General features: G+C 37.7%; 1 protein-coding gene across 1 annotated transcript in view; it reads left to right on the top strand.

The window, feature by feature from the left end:
- Positions 1 to 18,975, top strand: part of LOC135207527 (proteasome activator complex subunit 4-like) — a 108,795-nt gene that overhangs the window by 4,584 nt on the left and 85,236 nt on the right. Inside the window, 2 exon segments of the mRNA XM_064239348.1 lie at positions 3,977 to 4,117; positions 4,343 to 4,459. Of these exon segments, the coding sequence (XP_064095418.1) occupies positions 3,977 to 4,117; positions 4,343 to 4,459 (258 nt within the window).

Here is an 18,975-nt window from a genome sequence, read left to right as displayed (position 1 = left end):
TGCAAAAAGGGATAATATACATGAATTAAATCAAAATTTTTAAATAATGTAATTTAAACTAAATAACGAGTAAAGTAAACAGTTTAGGGAATAAAACTTTGCAGTTTCGTCGTCTGTCGTCGTCTGCTGTTTGTAATTGTGTTTATGGCGCGCGCGCTTAGAAACCAGGAACAGCAACGGGTTTTAAAGTGCAATGTGGAGTGAACTGAGACCAAAATGTGTATAATAACAATCAAATAAGCACTGTGGAGTTTCAGTTGTGATGGCAGTAAGGATAAAAACCGCCGATTACAAGGTAAGAATGAATTCAGTTCCAACCATAACCCCGGGAATAACAAGTTTCATACTTTCACTAATATAGGCAACAAAATGTTGTTTTATTGTGCTGATTACAACTGCTATCTTGAGTAAGATCAATAAACGTTACATACATACGCTAACATTGTTCAAATGAGTGCTGGGAAGGCTGGGGAAAGATGGTGGCCGTCACTGATGAGAACCGTCCATGAAAAACGTAGCCGCCATATTGGATTTCAAAACTGCCTTGAAACATATTTTACGAAGAGCTCACATGCTTATTTTAGTTCGTATGGGGCTTTCATATATCACAATATGTTGACGAAACTTCAGTCTTTTAAATGGTATGCTTAGAGTTGCAATTGTATTCATGTTTCACCAATTAAATATCGAGTGAATAAGACCCGTCTACCGTGATGAGGGTTGGCCTGTTGTGATGTTTCCCCCTAAAAGCCATGCTTACTAGGTAGGCCTATACCTACTAGTATCTAGGCTAACCATACGTACTACGAAACCTTAGGAACCCTGACGAGTTTGTACTCAATGCTAGCCTATGTAATCTGTGCCTATACAGCATACATAGTACTACGAAACCTTGATAATCCTGTACCATACACTAGCTTATATACTATAATCTATGCCTGTACAACCATCCGCATTATGAAAGCCTACTATATAAATTGTGTGTATGCAACCATATGTACTACAAAACCTTTACAATCCTGTACCCTACTCTATCCTATAGCTATATAGTAGGTAACCTATGCCTAAACAAACATACATACAACAAGACCTCGACAATCCTGTACCCTACACTAGCCTATATAACCTATGACTATACTACCATATGTACTATGAAACCTCAGTAATCCTGTATCCTACACTAACCTATATATCCCGTGCCTTTACCATCATAGGTATGTAATACATAGGTAACCCAGAGAAGTTCTAAGATAATTTGTTTTTTATCCTTTTGTCCTAAATTTATTTTTTATCCTCTTGTCATATGCTAACATCCTGCAATGACAATGCTTAGGCCATTGATATTTTCACATTTTTAATTTGGCCAGTGAATTTGGAAGCTAGCCTTAGCCTACCATATGCATAGTAGGTTAGTAGCCTAGTAGGTAGTAAGGTACAGGCTGTGTTGAGGCAGGCAAGTTTTTTTTTTTTTCCTGGCACTTTACAGCTATGTACCGTCAGGCTTATGTAAAAAAAAAAAGATGCCTGTGAAATGGAGGAATATCTTCGGTGCCCAGATGGCAGTGGTATTGATCAGTTTGTCATATTTAGACAGTAGCTTTAGAAACATATATTAGTATGTTGTATGTGGGCAGTAGAGCCAAAACTTGACATCCATTTGGTGTAAGCGATTAGTTTTAGGTCTGACCTCAAGGGTAATATAAACTGCAGTAAGTAACATAGCCTTTAAGGGTCTTTACTAAAGGGTGTTGGTACTGCCCCTTTGGCCCTGAGCTGCATCCACTTTTAAGCATTTTACTTTATCTCCATTCTTGCTTCATTTTTTCAGGCGTGCTGTCCAACTTTTCAAACTTTTACTTCTTGGTGCAACTTGGGAGTTTTCTCTCTTCTTCCTCCTTTAGATAGTGTGTGGTTGACAGTGCCCTAGTTTTGGTTTGACAGCCTAAATTAGGCTACATCTTAAGGTTGGGGCTTGTTTGGCTTGTTGTTCTTCCAGAGTTATGCATAATCTTATTTCCCATATCTTAATGTTCATATACTTTACAGTAATGCAGTTGGCCTCATGTTGTGTTGTGGATTGTGGGTTGTATTCTGTCTTGTTGGGGGTTGCACCACCTGTTCAGTTAGGGTTGCCTTGTCAATTCTGTATGAAACAATGTGGGTGGTCCCTTCCTTCCTTCCTTACTTGTCAGGAGTTGACCTATCAATGCTGTCAGTACTATATTGGCATATCTAGTTTGTCAGGGCTTTATATATCATTCCTGTTGCATTTTTGTCACATGTCATTTAGTCTAATGATAGGGAGTATGAGGTGGACATATTCTAATGATACAAGGGTGATTGACCTGTTAGGTGCATGGTTGATGATGCTTTGTCCTGTGAGCAGCTGAGCAGCTTAGTGACCCAGTTTGACCTGATCTTATTTGTTGTCATGAGGCCCAAGGTTGATCCTATATGGCCTTGTAGGCGTGGTTGTTCCTATTTGTCCTGTCATGGGCTTGGTTGTTGTAATTTGCCCTGTCATGGGCATGACTGGTCTTATTTTCAGGTCATGTGCATGACTAATCTTATTTTCATGTTATGGAGCTTAGTTGGTCCTGTTTGTAACCTGTTCATATTGACATAAGGCAAGGAATAGCAGGGATCTCTTGCTTGATATATCCTAAGGCTGGATTTAATCTCTCCTGGTATGTCAGTTATGTGTAGTTTTATCCACCCATTCAGATGACAAGAATAGCTTGTATGTGCTCCATCAGGAGAATATATACTACCTCATTTTGGTTTGAGCTACTTGCTCAGATCATGGACTTACTCATCCGCCTTTGTTGAGACAAGCTTTCTGTTAGTATGTATGATACAACCTGTTGCTCTGCCTTGAGCAAAGTCTTTTGAAATAAGGATATGAACCTTTGTATCGTAGTAGAGTTGACTATGCTCTTCTGACTTTTGAGCATTCATGCCCACCTTGTAGCTTAGGAAGTAAGGTGTGAATTCTGCTGCCTAACTTGGGCACCAAAGCAAGACTTTTTCTGTTAGCCTTATCCTTATCATAATGTGTTGAGAAGTTGCCCAGCCCTTTGTAACACTTTTGGCTCTTGGAAAGTAGTGGATTCATTCTCAGGTTCGTGATTGTGTTGCAAACTCGGAATGCTGTTAGTTGCTGAGAAGTCTCGAGATTTTCTAGATACCCTCCTTTCGAGCATTGGTTTTTGGGGAGCTGTGTTAGATGATTTTGTGCAACATATTTACTACATTGTTAAAGATTGCAGATGATGTGTTTTAACCTTGTGATAGATATTTAGGCATTTGTATTAACTTTGTGATAGATATTTAGATAGGTATATATATTAGCATTAACCTTTTGATAGTTATTTAGGTCTCCCAACAAAAAAATGTTTCAGATGGCAAACTATCTCTGATATTCAAGGGTGAATTCAATGTTTGAAACCTCTCTTAATAAAAAAAAAAGTTTGTGTTAGTGTGTAATATCATGAGAAAAATGATACCAGAGTTTTATTGTTATGACAGTTTTAACTCGCTAGTGGAAGTTGGTTCTGTCAGTGTTTTAAGTTTTTATTTTGTGGTTTACATATGAGACTAATTTAAGAAAATAAATTGTGCAGTACTATATACCGTAGTTAAAATAGAAATGTTATAGTTACAATATTTTTTCATAAAATGTTATGGTTACAATATTTTTTCATTCTCTAACCTTCATTATTCTGGCTCAGAATGGTGGTTTTATTGAGAGGGAAGGCACCGCTTTTTGATTGACTTTTGCAGTGTCATAACTTTCTTTTCAATTTTTTGAATTTTGAGGACCTTATCAATTTCATTTTTTTTTTTTCTCATTTCTGAAAGCAAAAGGAATTCTGTAATGAAGTAGATTGCCCTTGTAGGTGCTAAGTATCATAGTTGGAATGGAAAAGTCATGTCATTTGGGAACCAATGTAATTATTGTATTCTTTCTTTGCAGATTTGTCAAGCTTTATGGAGTGTGCATGTCCAAAGACGACCACATCCTCTTTGTGAAGTTACTATACGAGTTGAGTGTTATTCTCAACCAGGAATTTTGGGTTACTGCCAAATTTGCTCAGATGCTGACAATACTCTTGAAGTAAGGATTTCACTAGTAGAGAAACTGCCTTATTTTATAAAATTGCTAATTCACATTTTTGCTTGCTCTGTCATAGATTGGTTGACACTGCTATAAATACTGTGGTTTAAAGATATAGTGTAGGTCTGGCAATTTTATTTTGTATGGGGATTGGTTTTTCATCAGTATGTTTGTTGTATACTATATTAGTGTTGGTTTTTAAAAGAAAAAATTGTAATCTTGCAGGAAAAAAGAATTGCTGGCTCCTGGCGATCTGGTGTTAGATTGGAAACCACTCTTTCAACTGTATGAATCCCTCTTCTACAACTCGTACAACACCATCGGCATGCTGATGCTTCCGTCGTAAGTTGATGGCAGAAGATGTGCACTTAGCTTTTAAATCTTTTATTCTGTTTGTTAATTTTTTGTTTTATTTTCGTTTTTGTCAGATTCAGCTTGCATGCCAACTGTTGGTTTTACTTTACTATAGTTTTTTTTTTTTTTTTATCTGTTCCCTCACATTTTATTCCCAGGAAGGAAAGAGCATGGCATATACTGTACATAATACAATTTGAGTAAATTATAGTGATTCATTGGTAAAACTTAAGGAAAAATGAGAATTATTTCAAAATGAAACCTACATGAAAGCACACACAGCCTACTGCTTTCCTTGGTTGACTTTTATTTTTGTAGTAAATAAGCTTTTTCTAAACTATTCTACAGTATTCATTTGAGAATACATCATAATTTCATTACATTTTGTCTTTTATTGATTTATTTCCTGATTTATGTTTTTAAACAATATAATTTACTGATTATTGTACGTGCTCATGACCTTTTCAAAGGGACTGGCATCAGGCAAGTTTTTGCAAATTATTTTGAAAGTATCACTGTTTCCTTTTCAACTTGATTAAGACTTATGTTGAACGTCTAGGACAGGTTTTCATGAAACTGTGAAGTAAACTCATATTTATTTATTTACGTATTTATCTTTTTGAAGCACTGTAGTCAGATTGAGCAAGAGACCACCTAGGAAGGTAGTAGGCTTTAGATTTAAATAATGGAGGTTAATGCTAAAATTAATTAGAAATTCTCATATCAGTCCTCCTGTTCATGTTTAATTTTTTACCTTTGGTACATGTAGTAGGTAAGGCACTTTAGTCTCTTGATAGTGTTATTTTTTTTTATTATGCTGTTAGGATGGTTGCATTGTACGTATAACCAAAAGGTCTTGCATAGTGTCACTATGAAAAGAATAGGACTCATTTTGACCTTACAAATTAAAGGCCATTTCACTAGTTTTACCTACAGAAGTACTTGTGTAGAGGTTCTTCTTGGCTAATTTATTCTGCCAATGGGATTTTGAAGTAGATAGACCCATTTTGGTCTTAGTACAAATGTAAGGCCATTTCATTAGTGTTTTAATTTGCAGAGGTACTTTAAAAGCTGTTCTTTGTAATTAGAAAAATTCTGCCATTTATGATTGTAGGTGACATGGTGACAGTGTACCTTACCAGAAAGTTATAGCATAGTATTTACTTTTAACTGTCATGAAATGTAAAGATTCAGTAAATGTCTGGTTTAGGAAGTTTGTGTTTAAAGATTCTAATTTTTCATTATTGTCTCTGGGGACTAAAGTGCCTCTCGTGTGGCCGTTTTTGTGCAAACTATTATTTGAAAAAGTAAATTTTCAATAATGCAATTGTGAATGTACAGAAGTGAAATTTTTCTACACGTTTTAGGTATGTCTGTGTCCTGAAATTCATTAGTAGTTACTGTAATGTAAATTTTTGAAGGCATTGTTTCTGAGGGTTTTAAAATTGAAATTTAGCTTCGCTCTCGAGAACTTCTTACTAGGTGACCAGTTTGGCACTTAGCAAATGACCAGCAAACATTTTGAGAATTACTCTTTTGTAGAGTTGGTTAGTGTCATGTAATCACATTTCAAAACGGTTCTGAAAGCTTTATTAAGAGTAGTTTCTAAATGAAACTATGTGAAGTCTTGGTGGACAAGTCTTCGTTAGTGTACTTGTCTTAGGATGGGGAGATTCAAACATCACATTTTATACTATTACATACTTGTATATTGGCTTTTTCTAATGCTGTGAAGAAGGATAACACTAAACTTTATCAGTAAGTGTTTTGTTAGGCATAGTTAAAATGATGTAAAGAGTATCGTTATTATCTTGTATGTTGTAATTTATCAGTGTTTGGATTTAGGCTGATAAGCTAAGTATCAATAAATAAAAAGCCACAATAATGTACATACTATATGAGTGACTATTTTTATGCATGACACTTACCTGGCAGGTATACTATATAGCTGTTTATTTTCTGAAGTCCGACAGAATTTAAAAAACTTCCGACCACACGCAGTGGTCGGCCAGGTGTTTAGTACCCATTCCCGCCGCTGGGAGGCGGGTATCAGGAACCATTCCCATTTTCTATTCATAAATTTTCTGTCGCCGGTACTGAAAACACCTGTTTTCAGTACCTCCGGCTTAGGATTTTGGAAACTTCATTTGCCGCTAAGTATCCTAATTGTCTTTTAATTTATTTACTTGGATTTGTGGCTAGGCATACGCTATCTAAATTGATTTGAATTTGATTCATTTTTGCATAAGATATCTGAATCTAGTTAGGCTAGTTTCAGAGGGTGTTGTCTGCAAAGATAGGGTGTGGCTACCGAAAGCTTCGGTAGTTCCGCACTTGGGGGGCGCAATTAATCAGTAAACGCAATTAATCAGTAAACGTGTCTAATTCCGTAAGGAAAAAGTTTGTTTAGTATGTACGCAATTAATCAATTACGAAAGTCAGGGTAGTGATACTGCTAAACCTTCCGGTAGACTTTATTTTGCCTAACGCTGTAGTATGGCCTACGGGTTATGACTATGTCTGCGAGAGGTGATCGCTCTCCTTCATTGTTGTGAAGAGTTCTACTTCTGTTTTTGTTACGCCTAACCCTGTAATGTTGCCTTCGGGCCCTAAAACAGTCTGTAGAGGTTATTGCCCTTTCTCTTATACTATTTCGATTCGTAACTTAGAATCGAAAGTGCTTGCTTTAGAGAGCAATAGTGAGTGGCTAAGTGCAGTGACAGTGCCCCTTGTGTAGTGGAGGGTGCGTCAGATCGGTCTTAAATAAAACGCCTCTAGGTCTAGACCTCTGTCGAACGTCCCAGAACCAATGGAGAGGGCATGTCGAAAGCCGAGGAGGGTTACAGGGAACCCCACCGATCTGGCGTGCCTTCGGCAGTTTCTGATGAAAATCCCCAGACTGCCAAAGTGCGTGCACATGCACGAATCCTGAAAGATTGCTTCTCGTCCTCCGAGGCGTCCTCCCCGCACAAGGGTTGGAGCTCTCGGAAGGACTCGCTCCCTCTAAGAAGCTTTATAGAGAGGACGCTTCACGTCCCTTCTCCCTCGTTATGTGTTTCTGTGAGAAGTAAGAAGGCGAAAGTTGCCTGATCACGTGTACTTCTTTCCACCAAGAAATAGGAAAAAGAAGGCAGTTTCTCTCGCTTGTTTTGACGCCTGTCAGGAGCAGTGACGCTTTTCTGCACGCTTATTTGGACGATCGGCTTGAACAGGAACGCGCGGATGGACGCACTCACCAGTGGACGCCGAGCGTCCTCGCCAGTGGCCGCCGAGCGCGCACCAGGATGCCGAGCGTCCTCGCCAGTGGACGCCGAGCGCGCACCAGGACGCCGAGCGTCCTCGCCAGTGGACGCCGAGCGCGCACCAGAACGTTTCTGTTGAACTCTTCAAGCTCTTGTTTAAGATTTGAGCCTCAAGGAAGTGAACAGAACTTCGTCTTCGAAACCCAGCAAGACCCCCTCGGGTTTCGTGAATTCAAGAGGTCTCTGTCAATATTATATTGCTTTTCGCAAAGGTGGATGGAGTTAAAGAAAGCTCAAGGGAAGATCTCGTTTTCTCTACCTCAGTCAAGACTTTGAGATAAGACAGTTACGGGTTATGTAAAGGCTCGACGTCCCTGAACGTCAGGATTTTCGGCAACGTTCAGTAGGATTCTTGCAAAGGCACTCATCAAAAGGACGCTCTTCAGGAAAGCGCAAGACAGGACTTCCTTTGCCATACTGCTAATAAATTTAAAGCTTTTTAGACCATCTGAAAGGGTTTTTCAGATGATAGATTTTGGTTATGTTTCTAGTTCGAGACTTCCATGCCGATTGAGTATCGTCGTTCTACCTACCGTAAGCCCAGTCTCTACAGGATTCTTGTCCTTCCTTGTTTGAGACGGGAATCGAAAAAACTAAAAGGCTCGACTTCCTGGATTACGTTTTGTCAATTCAGTGACTTTCCCCCATTGACAATATACTATCGTTTTGTCAAGTAAGTGGGTCTCCCCTCATTGACAAAAATCAAATCTCTCTGTACCGTTAATGGGTTAGTTTCTCATTGACAACATCTCATTAACTTGATATTGCGTAAGCGAATAAGGACAAGGTTCGGAAGAGCTCTCCTTCCTCATTCGCAGACTCGTACAAGAAATAGACTTGTAGACTACGTCAATGAACGCTTATGTCCAGTATCTTAAGAAGCTTGAGCTGTCTGCTTCGTTTCTCTAAGTTTTGTTCATGAAACTTGCCTGTCAGATATTGTATGTAGCTGTATTTCCGAATTCAGCTATATATATGTCTGCCAGGTAAGTATGAACAAACTTTATTGTGATATAATAAAATTTTTTGCCTTGCGTTATTTTACTACTGGTTGGTTCAAGTCATACACGCTTGCTGTAGTTACCTCTTCGGATGGCAACCGAGAGGTCTATTGTCTACTATTTTAAGGACATTTAATTCGTCACTCCCTGCAGCCTTTCCAGGAGTTTTCCGATTTTATCTTTTACCGTTGTATGGTAGTGTTCTGACGACACAAACGCATCTATATTTAGCGTTTTCTGTTTCGCTTAAATATACCAGCTTGAGAGTCTCTTTTTGTTCAAAAAACTAACGGACCTATTTCTTCGTAGAATAGGTAGCTGGCAACCCAGACATAAAGTTAAGAGACGACGTTCGTAAGCTGCTGGCTGCTGCTGTGTCTGACTGTCCAAGTTCCAACCGAGCCAGTAACAGATCGGGCTGTCATACGCTGTAGGTTACGCCTCTCTCTCCTGCGGGATTGACTGACTAACCGTATCTCTGTGCTGGCGGTTACGTCTCTCCTGCGGGATTGACTGACTAACTGTATCTCTGTCCTACAATCACGGACTTTAGCCTAAGATTGAGGGGATTTCTTACGTGAATGAATAAACGTTGCATTGGTTTTGCCTTACTATGTTCAACAGAGTTATCTCTTAATCCTTTCGGTGCTCGTTTACCGCACGGTATAGAACTACGAGTTTACCGCAACATTGCACTTTTATATGCTCTCCTGCTTAGGCAAAGCGCAGCCTTATAGGGAAGTAAGCATACTCGGGGAGGAATGGATGAGCTTGCTGGGGGACCATTTCCTTCCTGAAGAAGTTTGTTTCCCTCCCCGAATAGACTGCAATTCAGACCACAGTTTTTTCCTACCGGGAAACTGAAATATTATTCAAGATCTAGGAATTATTCTGAACATCTCTCAGTGCGTCAGATAGAAAGAAGGTGCCGGACATCTGGATAGTGTTTCAGATGTCCCTGGATCTTAATCTGAAAGAAGTAAATGCAATTCGGTCGTCCCTCCAGTCCTCGAAACGAGTTTTTGGAACCAGTTGGTCCACATCAACTCTGATATTCCACAGCTCTCTCATATCTTAAGAAGTCATCTTCTCGGGTCCCTGCTCGAGTTTACGAGAAAGAGCCTATTATAAACAACAGGCGTAGAATGTAACGATCATCTAGAGGTCGTTACAGGATTGCAAAAAGTCCGTACGAATCGTCTCGATCGACGGCAGCAACGATAGATTACTAACATGCTAGGTATTTTAATTAAGTGTTGTTCTTTTTATGGTTGTCTGAGAGGGTTATTTCCTCTTCAGTATGTGAAGTGTAATGTGTTACGTTAGCTTTGTGTGTGGTTCAGGTGGTCTAACTTATCCTAGCATGAATGCCATGGTAAGAGAGGGCTAGGGTTTCCTGTCAACAAATTGTCGTCCAGTTGTCAGACCCTTGTTATTAGCTTTCTCAACAAACAGGTCACATCCTAGTTGAGAGCTACTAAGTTTAGCAGGCTAAGAGGCAGGACTACGAAGTCAGCTACCTTAGCAGGTAAGGAATTTAATAAATAATTTTAAAAATATTTAATTTTTTGAATTATGACGATGTTGCTGTCTGTGACCCACCTCCAAATGTGTCAATCAGCTATATATATACCTGCCAGGTAAGTGTCATGCATAAAAAATGATATTGTTATGATACAATAAAGTTTTATGCATACTTACCATGGCAGGATATATAATAAATTCCCACCCTCCTCCCCTCAGGAGACAGGGTTCAGAGAAAATCTGAGGAAAACGGGAATAGTTCCAAGTACCAGCGCCACGGGAGCACGTGGGGGAGATCACCTGAACTACCATGGTCTAGCGGTTTGCCGAGAGTTTTGAAAATTCTGCCAGTGCGAACAGACAACAGAGAATGTTGTTTGACAGATTTGCATCTGTCAAACAACAAAGACCTTCACGATCATTGAGGTCTGTGGAATCTCGATTCTAGCTCACCATCTACTTTTTGTCTCGCCTGTTTTCTCGGAGTCAGACACTCGTGCGAGATCAGGTGACATATAGTAGCCCTGAGTTTCTTATTGACGAAGTCGATTGCGGACGACGTTGGGCTGCGTTGATACACCCCCAAGGTTTGCTTAGATTGAATCGCCCAGGCAGTCCAGACAATCATCCTTCAGCTAAGAATAGTGCCTTTTGGTCTTCAGGGTACAGCCTTGCTGTCCTTGATTCGTCTGACTGGTCAACTGGTCGTTCACCTGACTTTAGTACAGACTGTGCATTTCCGGATCGAAGCTTTCAATATGGAACTTAGACGTAGTCTGAAGTTCTTGATGTCAAAGCATTCGAACCTCTCCTGCCTGTTAACTTCTTGTATGTGATCAGGAAGGCCTTCTTCTAACCACCCTAGATACGACAAAGAGGGTTAGTGAGAATTTTAAGCCATCGTCACAAGTTTTGGCTTTAGAGAACACAAGGAGGTGTGCTCTCTAAGCCTTTCGTTATGGCCTAAGAATGGAAACCCTTTTTGTCCTTGGGCCAGGATCTTGGAAGCAAGGATGGCACAAGTTAGTGGGCAGGAGCCAGAGAGAGTCCTGTGCCCTGTCAGGTCTCTCAAGTTTTATCTACTTAAAATCAAGAAAGTCGAAGTCAGTCGGGCAATCTGCAGTGTTCCGAAAAAGACCAGACTTGCCATATCGAAGTACACCCTGGTTTTAGGGTTAAGGAGTTCTTTCAAAAAATGCTCCTTCATTGTGTTTGCACAAAGATTTGAAAGCTTTTTTATCTGAATGCTCACGAGGTGAGGGCGCGGCCTCGGAAGCATTTCAACAGAGCATGGCACTCAGCAACATCCTGAGTACCATGTTTTAGCGAAGCAACTCTGGGTTCACTTCACACTCCCTGCGAGATGTGAAGATGGCATATGAGATCTGCTGCTCGCTAGGGCCATACGTGGTCTGCAGACACAATCTTGGGGGCAAGAAGTACTACTCATCCTATCCTGTAGAAATGGTTAGGAAGAGCTCTTAATTTAGTTGTGGAGTCGCTGACAACAGGGCGACTTCTTAACTCTCTTGAAGCCTTAGTTAAACAACACATTAACTTTGGCTAGGTTCGGTCAGGTGGTGATATATATAATATTATATATATATTTTATTTTACTTCTTAGCCCTCATGGTATGGTCAATATGGTCTAGTCACATTGTGGTCACGCCCCCGTTGACAGATCATCTGGAGTGCACCAGCTTTATAGGTCTCTACCTCGCTGGCAACTCATAGTAAAGCAGAAGCAGACTTGGGTGACAGTAATCACGAAGTCGGCTATGCTAACAGGTGGAACCAAGATGTAAATCATCTGCATGCATTTGTGTCCCAAAATCCTTCTATTCTGTCCCTTCCCACCTCCAACGGTGGGGTTCAACTATATATATATATCTGACAGGTAAGTTCATGAGCAAAATGATATTGTTATGATACAATAAAGTTTGTTCATACTTAACTGGCAGATATATATATATCAAGTACCCACCCACCTCCCCTCAGGGGACAGTGGAAATAAAAATTATGAATAGAAAATGGGAATGGTTCCTGATACCCGCCTCCCAGCCGGCGGGAATGGGTACTAACCACCTGGCCGACCACTGCGTGTGTCGGAAGTTTTTAAATTCTGTCGGACTTCAGAAAATACAGCTATATATACCTGCCAGGTAAGTATGCATAAAACTTTATTGTATCATAACAATATCTATTTTTCAAAATACATAAGGTTAAAAAAAGTGATCTTTCAACCATTTGCTCAAGGTGTTCAAATGGTCAAAAGCTCCCTTCTTTAACCTTTTTTTGTATTTGAAAAAAAAAAGTCATTCATATACATTATTGTGGCTTTTTACTTATTTATTACTATTTGCGACTACTGTATAGTGAGGCATCATAGATAAGTTAGTTGTTTTCTGTGTTTGAAAAATCTCGGTAGAACTATTCATGCCATCATTATGCTTTTTAATGCTATCAAAAGAGAAGCTTGGAATCAGGAACTGAGAGCAAATGTATGTGACACATTTAAAGAAGGATGAACCACTGTTCCACACACTATAAGACTATGATACAAAGTGGATGATTAGATACACATTGTTATCATTCTATTACCCTATTGGGTGAGAGAACTCTTTAAGTGGGTTATACCATTATCTTCTATGTTTGTACCGATCATCAATGAGAAATTGCCTTCTTATTTATACTATATTTTTTTTTTTTTTTTTCCTATTTCCTGTTATTCCTGGGTTTTTTACCTTCCTCTTTCATTTTCTTTTTGCTTGTTAAATCCCTTGTGGATGTTTTTATTTCATTTGTTAGGTGATATGTTGAGATTTTGTTTGCAGCAAATTGTTTGCTTCAAAGATATTTATTTTCATTCCCTCCTACTAGCCTTCATTAAAATCTTCCATTACTAAAGTGGTCTATACTTTTTCATGCCTTTGCAGAAGATGTCTCTAGGCCACAATACTTATCAGTGCTTAGAAGCTCCTCTCCCTCCCTTTGAATCTTAATTTTGGGATTTGTATGTCTTCCTGTTAAAATCATTTGAAAATGATCTAACACTGAGAATCTTTTGACAACTATAGACTGTTAATACTAATGCTTTGCTAAGCAAGTAGTATACCTTGGTCTTTAGATCAGCCACGTCCCTTTCTTAGTCCAAAACAATCACATGCTAGCATGAGACTCTTATGTAATATTAACCAACTAACCCATACAGAGGAACAACATTCCAGAATCCTCTTTATTAAAAAAAATGCTTCGGTTAGCCCTTCTTAAAGTAATAGAAATACTGTATTTAGTGCTTGTTTGTTTAAGTACAGTAGACATTTATAATGGCAAAAAAAGAAAGATTTTATATTTTAAAATAATTGAAAAAGGGGTGCACTAATAAGTTGTTGTTAAAGATGTGAGAAGTCTGTTTCTTCTTGAGGGGCTCCCACTCTGTAGGATGAGAAGACAATTCTTTTTAGCAGGTGCATAAAAGTATAATTGTTTACTCCATCCTAAAGTATTTGGCCTTTTGAGGCAATGGTTTGTATCCAAAGCCATTTGAAAATTATTACTGCTTGATTTCATCTTAAACCTGAATCACAAGCTTCTTTGAACTATAGCATGAAAAACCACCGGATCAAAAATGCCTTTAGGATAGATGTCCAGTAAAGGAGTTTCTTGAAGACTGAAAAGTGTGATGTTGTATGTTCTAAAAATGCCAACAAGACACTTTTAAATTGTTGTTATATTAAAAAATATGGCTGATTGTGAAATATAAAAAAAATTCATTTCGAGAAGTCGCAAAAACTTACTTCTGTAGTGATGGCTTTAGCTGCTGTAATGAAAAACGAGTGGAAAGTGTATGGTACCTATATGATACGGGCCCTGATTTATGTGTACAGTAGGTATTTGGTTAGGGCCTTTGTAGGGAGTGCTTTTCAGTAATTTGTTATATTTATAAAATAAGCATATTTTGAATGTATTGCCTTTAGAGTTATCATATTAAAGTGAATGGAGATGGTTCAGACCTGTTCGTGTTTAAGAGGCATTTAGTTTTTGATTTTTTTTTTTTTTTTTTTTTTTTTTTTTTTTTTTTTTTTTTTTTTTGTCACAAGCTGTAAATCTGGTGGTGGGACCCAGTTAACCCTCTTAAGCCGGAGCCCTAAAAATCAAAACGTCTCCCGTATGCCGGGCCTGGTTTGGAGTGAGCGCGGAAGTGGAAAAAATAATTTTTTCAAAAAATTACAGCGCGCGTACTTTTGAAGATTAAGAGTTCATTTTTGGCTCCTTTTTTTGTCATTGCCTGAAGTTTAGAATCGAAACAACCAATCCGAAATGAACAAAAATAATATCATTATCATATGTAAATAATGCGATATATGGTAGCGAAAAAAAAAAAATTCATACATAATTGATTCAAATCACGCTGTGCAGAAAACGGTCAAAGCTAACCAGTTACTTTTTTTTTGCGTTGTATTGTACACTAAATTGCGATCATTTTGATATATAATACATTGTAAAACAATAAAAGTAACACCGGAAAAAATATTATCCACAAAATGATGTACGAATTCGTAACGCGCGGACGCAAAAAAATATTTTTTTCAAAATTCACCGTAATTCTAAATAATGTTTCTAGAGACTTCCAATTTGTTTCGAATTAAGACAAATGATTGGATTACGATACTGTAAGAGTTTAGATTAGAATTGCAGATTCGACCATTTCGGACGAGTTAAATTGACCGAATGTCGAAATTTTAATATATATATTTTTTCATATGCACATATTTCGAAGATGGAAAAAGCTACAACCTTCAATTATTTTTTATTGTATTCTTCATGAATTTGCGCACATTTTGATATATGAAACTCTATAAAAAGGCTAATATGAAAAGGAGCAAATATTAGGATAATGCCATGTACGTATTTCGGAGACTTGCGGCCGCGAATCGGCGCGCGGAGTGAAGGTAAATATATTTTTCAAAAATTCACCATAAATCACAATATTGTTTTAGAGACTTCAAATTTGTTTCAAAATGAGAAACATGACGGAAATATTACTAGGCCGTAAGAGTTTTAGCTTACAATTGCGTTTTTCAACTATTTCGGTAGAGTCAAATTTGACCGAACGTGGTTTTTTTTTGTTTTTTTTCTATTTATCGTGATTTATATGCAAATATTTCGAAAAAAGAGAAAAGCTACAACCTTCAATCATTTTTAGTTGTATTCTACATGGAAATTGCGCACATTTTAATATATAAAACTTTATGAAACAGCTAATTTTAAATGGTGCAAACATTTCGACAATCGCACAAAAAATTCTGATTTTTTCGGAAGAGTTACCGCGCGAACGTAATTTTTTTTTTTTTTCATAAATTCACCATAAATCAAAATATTGTGCTAGAGACTTCCAAGTCGTTGCAAAATGAATGGTAAATGGATTGAATATTACTAGAATATAAGTAGTTTTTAAGCTTTACAATTGCGTTTTTCGAACCGCATTTCGGGTGAAGTCCAAAGCTGACCGAAAAGTTGAAATTTTTTCTTGCACTTAACGTTATTTATATGAAAATATTTCAAAATGATAAAAGCTACAACCATGGGTTGTCTTTTGTTGTGTGCATGAAATTGCGCACATTTCCATATATAAAACTTTATGTAACGGCAAATTTAAAAGGGTGCAAAACATTAGGGACAATCGCACGAAAAAAATTTCTCGGAAGAGTTATCGCACGAACGTAAGGAAAAAGTTTTTTCATAAATTCACCATAAATCGAAAATATTGTGCTAGAGACGTCCAATTTGTTGCAAAATGAAGGCAAATGATTGAATATTACTATAATATAAGAATTTTAGCTTACAATTGCGTTTCTCGACCATTTCTGTAGAGTCAAAGTTGACCGAAGGTTGAAATTTTTGCACTTATCGTTATTTATATGAAAATATTTCAAAATTGATAAAAAGCTACAATCATGAGTATTTTTTAGTTGTATTGTGCATGAAATTGCGCACATTTTCATATATAATACTTCATGTAAAGGATAATTTAAAATGGTGCAATAATTGATGTCAAAGTGACGAAATAATTTCCGAGATGTGTCACTGATACTTTTTAGTGCGATAAGAAAGAAATTCGCGCTTGCGCGCTGCGTAACGATTGTAAACAAAACAACGCCTTGATCCGTGAACTCCCAGCATCCCCCAAGGCGCGTGATACAAAAGTTTTCGGCTGGTAGGCCTAAGTATTTTTTCCTGCGATTTTAAAATTTTTTAAAAAAAACTTTTTTGAGCCGACGTATGATACGTCCAATCGGCATACGGGAGACATTTTGACTCGACGTTTAATACGTCCAATCGGCGTAAGAGGGTTAAATACTTATTAGATGAATTGGTTTGATATCCTCTTATCTGGACTCCTTTGTAATTCCTCTTTTCCAAGTATTTCTTGTTAGTTTTTTTATTTATGTCTGGAAACTGTACTTTTGTAGTCTCATGAACTCGATATGTACTGAATCGTCCTTAGTCAGCTGCAGATTTTGGCAAACATGTTTCATCAGTAATGGTTCCAGAATGTTGAGCAAATAAAATTATATTAAATCACTAGCAGAATGTCTGAAGAAATTGTCAACAAATATAAAAAAGTGTGGCAGAAAGCTAAAAGAAAGCTTTAAAAAATTAGAATTTGGTGATTGGTATTTAGAAAAATGTATGGTGGCCAGGAAACAGTTTTCGATTACGGACGGAAGAAGATGTAAACGTCAAACTCTGGTATAGGATTAGCAAAGAAGTTTATGTAGGGAAAAGAATAGGAAAAGAGAGTTTACAAGGGCGGAGAGAAAATTTAGGAGCCAAAGAATCAAGGTGTTTATAAAGCAAAAGAGGAATTCTAGTTAGTGAAAAACATGGTGATTCTCGCCTCCACCTCAACTATTAAGTTTCAGATGCCAAACATGTTGGTTCTCCCTTCCACCTCAACTATTAAGTTTCAGATGCCACAGATTCCTGCCATTTACAATTTTTTTTTATTGTTTTTAACCGGACTCCTAGCTTGGCGCTAGTTAATCCTGATGTTAAGACATCAGGTTTGTTAGTTATGAAAAATACAAATTGTTACAAATTTGTCATTTTTAATTGGTATTGCTAGAAAATGATAAGATTTTTATGTAGTGCATTGAGGACTACGCTGTTAAGTAAGGTTGTCAAGACTTAGTGACCATTAATTTGGAAATAGACTGAAAGCTTAAATGATGAAAAGGGTTGGGTATAGGATGAGAAGGGGAGAGCGGCTGTTAGAAAATGATTAACAGATGAAGGCATGTGTCAGGGGCCAGAAAATGGTAAAGGCCTTAGATTAAGACTTAAAATGGGATTTATACAAGAAAGAAGTGAGAAATGATTACACATTTGGCAACAAAAATAATGGTGATTGAAATGGCTGCCAATATTTCTCCAGCATTTATTGAGGTTTCCATGGGCATTTCTGAAAGTAAAGAGGCACTATGGTTTAGGTATAAATGTCAGCTTCTATGCTTACCAGTTGTTTTCTTGTTAATTGCTGAAACTAATTTTTTTTTGTTGCTTTGCATAAAGTTTAGTGAATTTGCTTTATTTAATTGAATTTCCATGAATTTCCAAGTTAGAAATGCCATAGATTTCATCCAATTCAAGGCTTGCATGGCTCCTTAACTACAAGAAATCTGTTACTTCAGGATCTCTTAAAAATAAAAAGTCTTAGTAGCCTCCTTATCAGCTTGCAATTTCTGTGTGTGTCAACAACAACAAAAATGCAAATTGGCTTTTGACAGCTCCCATACTGACCGTGACATCCAGCTCATGAAAATCAGCTTACATAGTTGTGGCCTTTGCTATTACTGGTAAGGATAAACTGGCTTGTCTCTGGCTCATATCCTGAACCCAGATGGTTAGGGTCCCCTCTCTCTCTCCCATGACTGATTCATGTGTGCTGGTTATCCCCTTGGCAGTGAAGAAAGACATTAAGACTTTCAGCAATAAAGGCAATAATTTGAAGGGCTTTGACTCATTTGTTGCTGTACTAAAGTCTCAACATTTGCATATAAAACAAAGCTTTGACACACTCTCTCTCTCTCTCTCTCTCTCTCTCTCTCTCTCTCTCTCTCCTTCTCTCTCTCTACTCTCTCTCTCTCTCTCTCTCTCTCTCTCTCTCTCCCCCCTAGTAGCCATCTTGCTTGGTGAGACGTTCCCGCGTGAAGTCAGATTAATCAACAGATATCACAAGTTTAACATACGACTAGAATTTGAGAAATATCTAGAAGTGTTCGTGAACTATCGGTGATAAGATTAGTGTGAAAATAGTAGGATAAAGCGTCTTCTAAGTTAGTTTATCAAGTGTAATACTGTAAATCAGAACAAGATGGCAGTAAGTTCCAACTGTGGAAGAGATGGTGTAATTTATCGTGTTTTTTAGCAGATTCGCAATACGATGAGGTAGCAGGAAGGGAACTGGCATTTCTCATCTATGAAATCAGCAACAGTCCTAACAAAAAGATACAAAAGCATTCATAGATATATTAGAAGGATATAATCCTTCAAACTGGAACAAATCTAATGAAAACATCTTGAAAATAATTGAAGAAGTTCCAAATAAAATCCAAGTGGTCAAGAGACTCATAAAGAAAATATACATAAACCAACATATTCCGACAAAGAAAAT

This window comes from Macrobrachium nipponense, chromosome 32 (assembly GCF_015104395.2).
Source record: "Macrobrachium nipponense isolate FS-2020 chromosome 32, ASM1510439v2, whole genome shotgun sequence".
NCBI classification, from domain to species: Eukaryota; Metazoa; Arthropoda; class Malacostraca; order Decapoda; family Palaemonidae; genus Macrobrachium; species Macrobrachium nipponense.
This window is presented reverse-complemented; position numbering and strand designations above follow the sequence as displayed.